Source organism: Sturnus vulgaris, chromosome 25 (genome assembly GCF_052056855.1).
Source record: "Sturnus vulgaris isolate bStuVul1 chromosome 25, bStuVul1.hap1, whole genome shotgun sequence".
Classification (NCBI taxonomy): Eukaryota; Metazoa; Chordata; class Aves; order Passeriformes; family Sturnidae; genus Sturnus; species Sturnus vulgaris.
The window spans coordinates 3,854,462-3,863,679 of NC_142267.1; the positions used below are offsets into that span (position 1 = coordinate 3,854,462).

The window sequence follows — 9,218 nt, forward strand, 5'->3', positions numbered from 1 at the left end:
CCGCCCCTCGGCCGGCCCCGCCCCGCCCGGTGCGAGGCCCCGCCCGCCGCCACCGCCCCGTTAAGAGCCGCCCGCGCGGTGCGGTGCGGGGTCGTCCTGCCATGCCGCCGCCCGCGCTGCTCCGCCTGTGCCTCTGCGCGGCTGCTGCCGCCGCCTCTTCGTTCACCCTGCGCGGTGATCACCGCCTGGCTGGGCTGTTCCCGTTGCACACCGCGCCGCACCGGGACGATGTCAGCCTGCTCGTGCGCGGCTGCAACGAGTGAGTGTCCGTGCTGCCCCTGCCCCTAACGCGCTGTCCTTCCTAACAACCACTCTCGATTCCATAGTGCTGCCTTCAAGAGCCACGGCTATTGCCTGTCCCAAGCCCTGCGCTTTGCCGTGGAGGAGATTAACAACTCCAGCACGCTGCTCCCCAATGTCACCCTGGGCTATGAAATCTACGACACCTGCTCTGAGCCTACCAACTTCCATGCCACGCTGTGTGCCCTTGCTCGTAAAGGGAGGCAGGATGTCCAGGTGCTCCCCAGTTTCCAACACTATGAACCCCAGGCTGTGGCTGTCATTGGCCCTGACAGCAGTCGGCTGGCCCTCACCACAGCCGCTGTTCTCAGCCTTTTTCTTGTACCGGAGGTAAGTGCAGCTCCTGCGGCTGATGAAAAACAGGGATCCAAATGAGTGATGGTTTCAGGGAGGGTGGGCTTAGAGCTGAAGAGCCTGGTAGAGCTCGAAATGCAGTCCCTCTGTGAGTGCTGTCCCAGGATCCTTCCCAGGCAGTCAGTGGGCTGACTCTGCCATCCATCACTGCTTTCTCCTGCTTCAGCATGCTTAGCACTGGGTCCACTGCCTGCCCAGCTCCAGACAGGCTGCCTGTGCCATTAGCTCTCAGGGGTGCAGCTGCCTGGGCCAGCGCATCCCCCTTTCCCCTGGCTCCTTTTGCAGATCAGCTACGAAGCCTCCACGGAGTCGCTGAGCCTGAAGCGGCTGTATCCCTCTTTCCTGCGCACCATCCCCAGCGACAGGCAGCAGGTGAAGGCCATCTTCTTGCTGCTGCAGCATTTTCGCTGGACCTGGGTGGTGTTGCTGGGCAGTGACAACACCTATGGCAGGGCCAGCCTAGATGCCCTGCAGGAGCTGCTGACCGCAAGCAATGTGTGCGTGGCCTACCGAGGCACCATCCCTGTCAACTCGGACGCCAACAACCCGGAGCTTCACAACCTGGTCCGAATCCTTACAGATGTCAAGGTCAATGTCACTGTCGTGTTCTCCACCAGAAGAAGTGTTCTGCCGTTCTTCGAGGTGGTGGTCCAGAGGAACATCACGGGTATGGTGTGGGTGGCCTCTGAAGACTGGTCCTTGGCTCAAACTATCTGGCAGGTGCCTGGCATCCAGACCATTGGTTCTGTGTTTGGGATGGCAGTTGAGAAGCCAGAGTCTGCGATGCTGGAACGCTTTGCAGCTTGGAAGATGTCAGAGGAAGGCGCTGGGGCTGAGTGTGCCAGCAGTGCAGAGGCAGGCGGGGAATCTGAGGGGAACACACGGCTGGACTGCACCCAGCGCTGCACTGGCTGCCGTGCGCTCGCCACTGTCCCTGACATGTACGATGCTCAAGGCTCCTTCAATGTATATTCGGCCGTATATGCTGTGGCCCATGGCCTCCATGACCTACTGGGCTGTGCCTCAGGGGCCTGCAGTAAAGGCACTGTCTATCCTTGGCAGGTAAGAGCAACCTTGTGGAAGAAGATCCATGAGGATCCTTTCCCACGGGGAAGGATTTTTCCATTGTGCCCAAAGGTTTCCTGTCTTGACCCTTGTGGGCTTCAGCTGCCCCTCACAGTCAGAGCAGCCTAGACCTAGACTCCATTCTAGACCACTTGTTCCTCTACTACCAGCCCCTCACTGGATGGGATTTCCTGCAGGTGATGGGGGGCTGGAAAGCAGCTGCAGGACAGAGGAAGCGTCCTCCATCATGTCTCCTTCCCAATGGCAGGAGTCGTGCCATTGGAAGGGCTCCTTTCTTACTCTTCTGTTTTACAGCTCCTACAAAAGATTAGGCAAGTCAACTTCACCCTGTACAAGAGCCGAATCTCTTTTGATGCCAATGGGGACATTCATAAAGGCTATGACATTATCATGTGGAAATGGAGGGGCTCAAACTGGGGTTCTGATGTGATTGGAACCTTCCGTGTGAACCCTGACAGGCTGAGCATCGACCCAGAAAAAGTCCGGTGGCACACAGAAGATGGCCAGGTACTGTTCTGCTGTTCAGGTCTTATTTATTGCTCACTTCTGAGCTGACTGCAATCCAATGCCACCAGTTCTGGGGTGTTTCCTCGTAGCAGGGCAAAACTGGGGGCAGAGGAAGTGTGTGGGGGGGTGCCAGAGTGCTGCTGAGCCTGAACTGTGCTGATGCCTGGCAGCCTGACCCTGTCTGTGCTCCTGGCAGGCTCCCAGCTCAGTGTGCTCTGAGGCCTGTGAGCCAGGGGAGATGCGGCTGCAGCAGAGCCGCCACAAATGCTGCTTCAGCTGTGTGACCTGTCCACCAGGAACCTTCCTGAACACATCGGGTCAGTACCCCCCAGGGTCTGCTCCTGCCCCTTCCTCCCCTGCCCACATCCTACCTCCTGCTCCTGTCTCACCATTCCCAGCCGCTCACCTCCTGTGGTCAGTAAAACCTCTGAGGTGACCTGAAGGCAGTGGGTCTGGCTCCTCTTTGCTTACCAGTGGGTATGCAAAGCCCATGCCCTGTGCTTTCCGGGGAGTACTGCCCACAGGTGAGCCCACCTGGGCAAAGCGAGCCCCTTTGCCTGAGGCCAGGGAAAGGGGATGTCCGGCCCGGTAGCTGTTCCCAGCACCACATCCTCTGCCAGGGAAATTCAACCTAGTGGTTGCCTTTTTGCCCCAGATGGCACACAGGGCTTCTGCACTATGTGGTCACCAGCACCTGGCATATGGAAATGTCTCCTGCCTCAGAATGACAAACCCCTTCCTGACAGCTAGTCCCTCAACATCCTTGGCCTGTGGAGTGGGCAGGGGCAGCTCTGAGGACAGTGGGAGCAGAAAGCCCTCTTACATGGTACCGTCCCATCCAACAGCAGCTGCTGCAGATCCTTCCCAGGTTATTGCTGATGCATGGGCCTCTTCCCACCCACAGCCCCCGTGGCCCTGAGCCTCACACAGCTGAGCCCCTGTCTCGCCTCCTGTCTCAGCCCAGGCCACGGATTTTGGGAAGAGTCCAGGGGGTGAATTTTAGGTGGGGGGTCTTTTGGGAAAAGAGGCCCCTCCCCTTCTCCCCAGGCCTGGGAGCATCCTCAGGAAGGAGCAAGTGCAATGGGTGAGCAGAGCCCAGGGAGCTGCGGGCTGGGCTCTGCACCACAGCACAGCTCTTACCAGGTCGGAGACGTGTGAGGTGTCCATGTCCTCCGCAGACCCTTTTGACTGCCAGGCCTGTGGCTTGGACGAATGGGCCCCAGCAGGGAGCGAGGTCTGCTTCAACCGCACCGTCGAGTTCCTGTCCTGGTCTGAGCCCCTCTCCTGGGTACTGCTGGCCCTGGCTGTTCTTCTCATGCTGCTCATAGTGGCGCTGGCTGTCCTGTTCGCCCTCAACGCCTCCACACCTGTGGTCAAGTCTGCGGGCGGGAAGACGTGTTTCCTCATGCTGGGTTCCCTGGCCTGCACCTGCAGCAGCCTCTTCTGCTACTTCGGCGAGCCCTCGTGGGTGGCGTGCCTGCTGCGGGTGCCGCTCTTTGGCATCAGCTTCACCGTGTTCCTCTCGTGCGTGGCGACCCGTTCTTTCCAGATCCTCTGTATCTTCAAGCTGAACGCGCGCTGCCCTGCGCTCTACGAGGCCTGGATGCGGCGCCAGGGGCCGGTGCTGTTCGTGGTCGCCAGCACGGCGGCACAAGTGGTGCTGTGCGTGGCCACCGAGGTCGCCAGCCCCTCGGTGCCGCGCCGGGAGTACAGCGCGCGGGACGAGTGGATAGTGCTGGAGTGCGGCCGGAACGCCGCGGCCGACGCTGCCATCGTCTACACGGTGCTGCTTAGCGCCGGCTGCTTCGTGCTCAGCTATGCGGGCACGGACCTGCCCGCTGCATACAACGAGGCCAAGAGCCTGACCGTGAGCCTGCTGCTACACCTAGGCTGCTCGGCGGCCGTGCTCTGCTCGCAGGGCGCGCTGCGCGGCCGGGCCGAGACGGCGGTGCGGGTGGTCAGCACGCTGGGCACGCTCGCAGCACTGCTGGGCGGGTACTTCGTGCCGCGGGCCTTCGTCATCCTGCTGCGGCCGCACCAAAACACGGCCGAACACTTCCAGATGGCTATCCAGGAGTACACACGCCGCCTGGCTGCCGCCTGAGTCGCGGGGCTCTACCCGCACGGCGCCTCCCCCTCCGCGGGGACCGACCCTCGGCCCCGGCCCGCCCCGGCCGCGCTCTCTCACACCGTCACTGCCGGCGCCCGCTGACGCCACGTCCGGCGGTGGCGGATGCCGGTGGGCCCCGGTGCTCGGCCATGGCGGCGGCGGCGGCGCACAGCGTGCGGGTGCTGCGGGAGCTGAACCGGCAGCGCGCAGCCGGGCAGTTCTGCGACGCGACGCTCGGCGTGGGCGGCCGCGAGTTCCGCGCGCACTGGCCGGTGCTCGCCAGCTGCTCCCGCTTCTTCCGCGCGCGCGGCCCCGGCGGGCCCGTGGCGCTGCCCGACGGCCTCGCCGACACCTTCCAGCTGCTGCTCGACTTCTTCTACACAGGGCGCCTGGCGCTCACGGCGCACAACCGCTCCCGCCTGCTGGCGGCCGCCGAGCAGCTCGGCGTGCCCGACGCCGTGGCGCTGTGCCGCGCCTTCCGCCCGCGGCCCCGCCGCGCCGCCACCGCCGCCACCGCCCGCCCGGAGCCCGCGGCGGCCCCGCAGCCCGGCGGGCAGGCGGTGCGTGAGGGGGGCGGGAAGGGGACGGCGGGGCCGAGGCCCGGCGGGGAGGCGCCGTGACGCCGCTGTTCCCCTCGCAGGGCTCCCCCTCAGCCCCGGAGGAGGCGGCGGTGGGTCACGGCGGGCGGGGGGACGGCGACGCCGAGCCCCTTCCCGAGAACAAGGTGCTGCGGAGCAAAAAGAGCCCCTCCGCTCCGGGAAAGGCAGCGGGGAGCAGAAAAGGTACAGCGGTGCCGGTCGAGTGCCCCACATGTCATAAAACCTTTCTCAGCAAATATTACCTTAAAGTGCACAACAGGTAAACGCTCCGGTTTCTCCTTTCCCTTGTACGCGGGGGGACGCGCCGCCCCCACGGCTCGGCGTGGGGTGGGAGGAAAGGGTGGCCCCTTTTCTGCCAGGTGGTCCCAACACCTCGGCATCCCCCGGGGTGGTAAAAGGAGGGTTTCCGCTGTCCCTGGAGGAGGGTTATATGTCAACGAAAGGCGTCCCAGAGCTGCAGCGAGTGTTCTGAGCTGTGGCTCATGTGCGGGGCTCCTCAGGGGCTGCAGTAGCTGCAGGTGGGAGATGGCAAATCCTCCCTGGATGAGGGGGAGTTTCTGGGGTTGGAGGGGACACATGGCTATGTGAGGCCTTATGAGGAGTTCCAGGGTGCACCACCGAGAGCAGGGCATGGCCCTGTAGCGAGACCTCAAGTTTTGCTTCATTAGTGTTGGGGATGACTTTTGGTCCTGCAAAACTGATGGTCCATGGAGTTCAGCAGGCACCGAGCTGTGCTGTTGAAGGGACACAAAAGTGGCATAAAAGCAGCTTTAGGGCAGATGTGAATAGTAGCACTGTGGGAGTGGGGGGAAGTACCCACCTTACCCTTCCCTGTGACCTCCTGGGCCTGACTGTGCAGATGCTGTTGGCAGACAGTGATGGGATTCTGTATTTGCATACCCCAAGGAAGCACACTGGAGAGAAGCCATTTGAGTGTTCCAAGTGTGGCAAATGTTACTTTAGAAAGGAGAATCTCCTGGAACATGAAGCCAGGAACTGCATGAACCGATCGGAACAGGTACGCCCAGGAGCTGCCCTGCTGGGCTGGAATGCGGCTGCTGTGTGGCAGGAGGGGAATTGGAACCTTTTCCCAGTCTCAGCCCATGCTCAGTTCCAAACAGACCCCATGTCAGCACCATGTAGCACATGTTCCCTAGCTGGGACCCCCTCAGCCAGGGCCCCTGTGGCTGGAACTCATGCCTGATGCACAACACAGCCCTCACTTATGTTTCAGCACACTCTGTACTGTACAAGATTCGGCTCCTGTGGGTGTGGGCTGAATGCTGTAGCTGGGTGCCAGTGCCATGTGCTGGGCAGGGGGCTGAGCTGTGGGCTCCAGGTCAGGCTCTAGGTCCTGGGAAAGCCAATATCACCCCGTCTCTAACAGGTATTCACATGCTCGGCCTGCCCAGAGGTGTTCAAGCGGCGGATGGAGCTGCGGCTGCACATGGTGTCACACACCGGGGAGATGCCATACAAGGTCAGCAGGGCCTGCATCCAACATCCTATGGATGCTGTTGGATACTGGCACAGAGCAAGGGCGAGCCTTTCCCTTCTAGGGCAGCCCAGCCCATCAAGAGCTGAGCACACCAGTTCCCTTCTCTTGTCCATGATAACCTGCTCAGGGTTGTTCCCTGTCTCTGAACCAAAATGTGATCCAGGGAGGCACCACAGCCAAAGGCTTCCTGTAGCTGTACCAGGAATCCATGTTCTATTCCCCCTCTGATCCTCTCCTTGCTCTGAAACCACTCTTTGGGGGCAGCTGGAAGCTGACCCCATTCTCCTGTCTTGCAGTGCTCCTCCTGCTCACAGCAGTTCATGCAGAAGAAGGACCTGCAGAGCCACATGATAAAGCTGCATGGCGCACCCAAGCCCCACGCGGTAGGGACCAGGGCTTTTGGGGAGGGTGGTTCTGAGTGTGGACTTGGCTTAAGGAATGGCACAATATTATACTGGGCTCTGTCAGTGAGGGGGTAGGGCACACAGCTACTGGAAATGGGCTCTTTTGGGTACAGGAGCAGCCCACAGACCCAAGCACTGACCAGCACTTATCTCTGTTGGGTGTCTGAGCTGGGAGTGCTGCCTTGGCTTCTGCAGGGATGTCCCTGGAGCAGCTGGGGAAAGGCTGGGTATGAGTGGGTCGGGGTGGGTCTACCGCAACCCTAACACCTTCCTCTCCTGTGGCTTTGCAGTGCTCAACCTGCTCCAAGTGCTTTCTGTCCCGGACAGAGCTGCGCCTTCACGAGGCCTTCAAGCACCGCGGAGAGAAGCTGTTTGTGTGTGAGGAGTGTGGGCACAGGGCCTCGAGCCGCAATGGCCTCCAGATGCACATCAAGGCTAAGCACAGGTACAGTGTCACCCGTGTCCTCTCTTCTGTCACCCTGGCTCTCCTGGCTGCAGTCTCTGCCCCACAGGCCTGGGGGTTGGCTGAAAGTCACCCTCTTCCCAGAGTGCCTGGCTGAGACCCAAGGGGCCGAAGCTGGCGGAGGCAGAGGTGACGATGACATTTCCCTGCCTGCAGGAATGAGCGGCCATACGTGTGTGAGTTCTGCCACCACGCCTTCACACAGAAAGCCAACCTCAACATGCACCTGCGCACACACACTGGCGAGAAGCCCTTCCAGTGCCACCTCTGTGGCAAGACCTTCCGGACACAAGGTACCCCTGGCTATGGCTAGGGCAGGTCATGCCAAGTGCTGTGCTCCAGGCTCCAGCATCCATGACCTCCAGAAAGGAGCTTCCCCAGGAGCAAAGCCATGCTCTTGAGTGCAGGCTGATACCAAGAAAAGCATGTTTCTATCACCTGCATTGCTCTCATGGCACAGAAGGGAAATGAGCCAGTGTTGCTCATTACCCTTAGCTGGAGTAGGCAGCTACTGCTTGTGCTGCTCTTGCCTTCCTGGGCAGCCTGGCCCAGCCTGACAGCCTTTGGGATGGGGTGCGTGGGCTGTGCTTCTAACTGACCACTCTCCCTGTTCTCCCCGTTAACGGCAGCGAGTCTGGACAAGCACAACCGGACGCACACCGGGGAGCGGCCGTTCAGCTGTGAGTTCTGCGAGCAGCGTTTCACGGAGAAGGGGCCGCTGCTGAGGCACGTCGCCAGCCGGCACCAGGAGGGGCGGCCCCACTTCTGCCACATCTGCGGGAAGACATTCAAAGGTAACATGGGGGCTTCCAGCTCTCACGGGGCTCTGCAGGAGCTGCCTCCTTCCCGTGGGTGGGCTGGCATTGCTGTGAGCCTGTATGACGTGGAGCTGCTGCCAACAGGCTCTCGTTTTCCTTCCCAGCGGTAGAACAGCTGCGTGTTCATGTTCGCCGGCACAAGGGAGTGAGAAAGTTTGAATGCATCGAGTGTGGCTACAAATTCACACGGCAGGTGAGGCCTTCCCCGGCTCCAGGGCCCCTGTGCTGCACTGGGGAGCCAGCCCTCACTGGGTCTCCCCACATTCCCCTTCTTTTGCAGGCTCACTTGAGGCGCCACATGGAGATCCACGACCGAGTGGAGAACTATAACCCTCGACAGCGGAAGCTGCGGAACCTCATTATCGAGGATGAGAAGGATGTGATGGTGGTGCTGCAACCGCCGCCAGAGCTGGAGGTGGGCTCAGCCGAGGTGATCGTGGAATCGCTTGCAGGTGGGCCACTGCCCGAAGAGGTCCCTGCACAGAAACTCTGCTCAAACGAGAACTTTTCCCCTGCGGATGTGATTGAGCAGTCACTGATTATAACCACAACGATTCCTGAAGACTGTGAGACGTAGTGCTGCCACCCATCCCCTTACACTGCAACAGAGTAAAGCATTAAGCTGAGCCACTTTCTGCCACACTTGTTCTTTTGAGCCCCCTCCCCTCCTTTTCTGCCAATCTCCCATTCCAGGCTGCAGGGAAAGGAAGTCCCCATGACATTGTGACTGAGTGTCAGATGAAGAAGTGTCTCAGAACAGTCACTCCAGTCAAGTGTCCATGAGCAGTGTGCAGTGGGATGGGACTGACCTCCCTGTGTCATACTGTGATTCACTTTCTGACCCCGGAGGAGCTGGTGCTGCCCTGCCCTCCCCTCTCCTCCAGCCCTCTCACCTTTCCTGTGATTAAAGCTCACCTTCCCCCATAGAGAGCGGCTCTGCCCATTCCTTAACTCCTCTGTTTAACTTGTGCCTTATTTTTCCTTTGTTTTGTTGAGCTTTTGTCAGTTGCTCTTTCTTTCCCCCATTAAAGGCAGAGCATGACCCGTGTCTGCTCAGCACTGGGATGACTGAGCTGTGA

At 60.6% G+C, this 9,218-nt stretch overlaps 2 protein-coding genes across 2 annotated transcripts; both read left to right on the top strand.

The window, feature by feature from the left end:
• The first annotated feature begins 101 nt into the window (after positions 1-101).
• TAS1R1 (taste 1 receptor member 1) lies at positions 102-4,364 on the top strand. Its single transcript, XM_088178558.1, has 6 exons — positions 102-259; positions 327-630; positions 880-1,716; positions 2,035-2,247; positions 2,444-2,564; positions 3,426-4,364. Exons 1-6 carry the CDS (start codon positions 102-104, stop codon positions 4,349-4,351), a joined length of 2,559 nt encoding a protein of 852 aa, XP_088034684.1. The 3' UTR covers positions 4,352-4,364.
• Positions 4,365-4,488: 124 nt separating this feature from the next.
• On the top strand, positions 4,489-9,207 carry ZBTB48 (zinc finger and BTB domain containing 48). Its single transcript, XM_014883889.2, has 10 exons — positions 4,489-4,917; positions 4,956-5,215; positions 5,863-5,974; positions 6,344-6,436; positions 6,751-6,837; positions 7,149-7,303; positions 7,478-7,614; positions 7,951-8,115; positions 8,244-8,332; positions 8,420-9,207. Exons 1-10 carry the CDS (start codon positions 4,507-4,509, stop codon positions 8,714-8,716), a joined length of 1,806 nt encoding a protein of 601 aa, XP_014739375.2. The 5' UTR covers positions 4,489-4,506; the 3' UTR covers positions 8,717-9,207.
• The last annotated feature ends 11 nt before the right edge of the window (positions 9,208-9,218 follow it).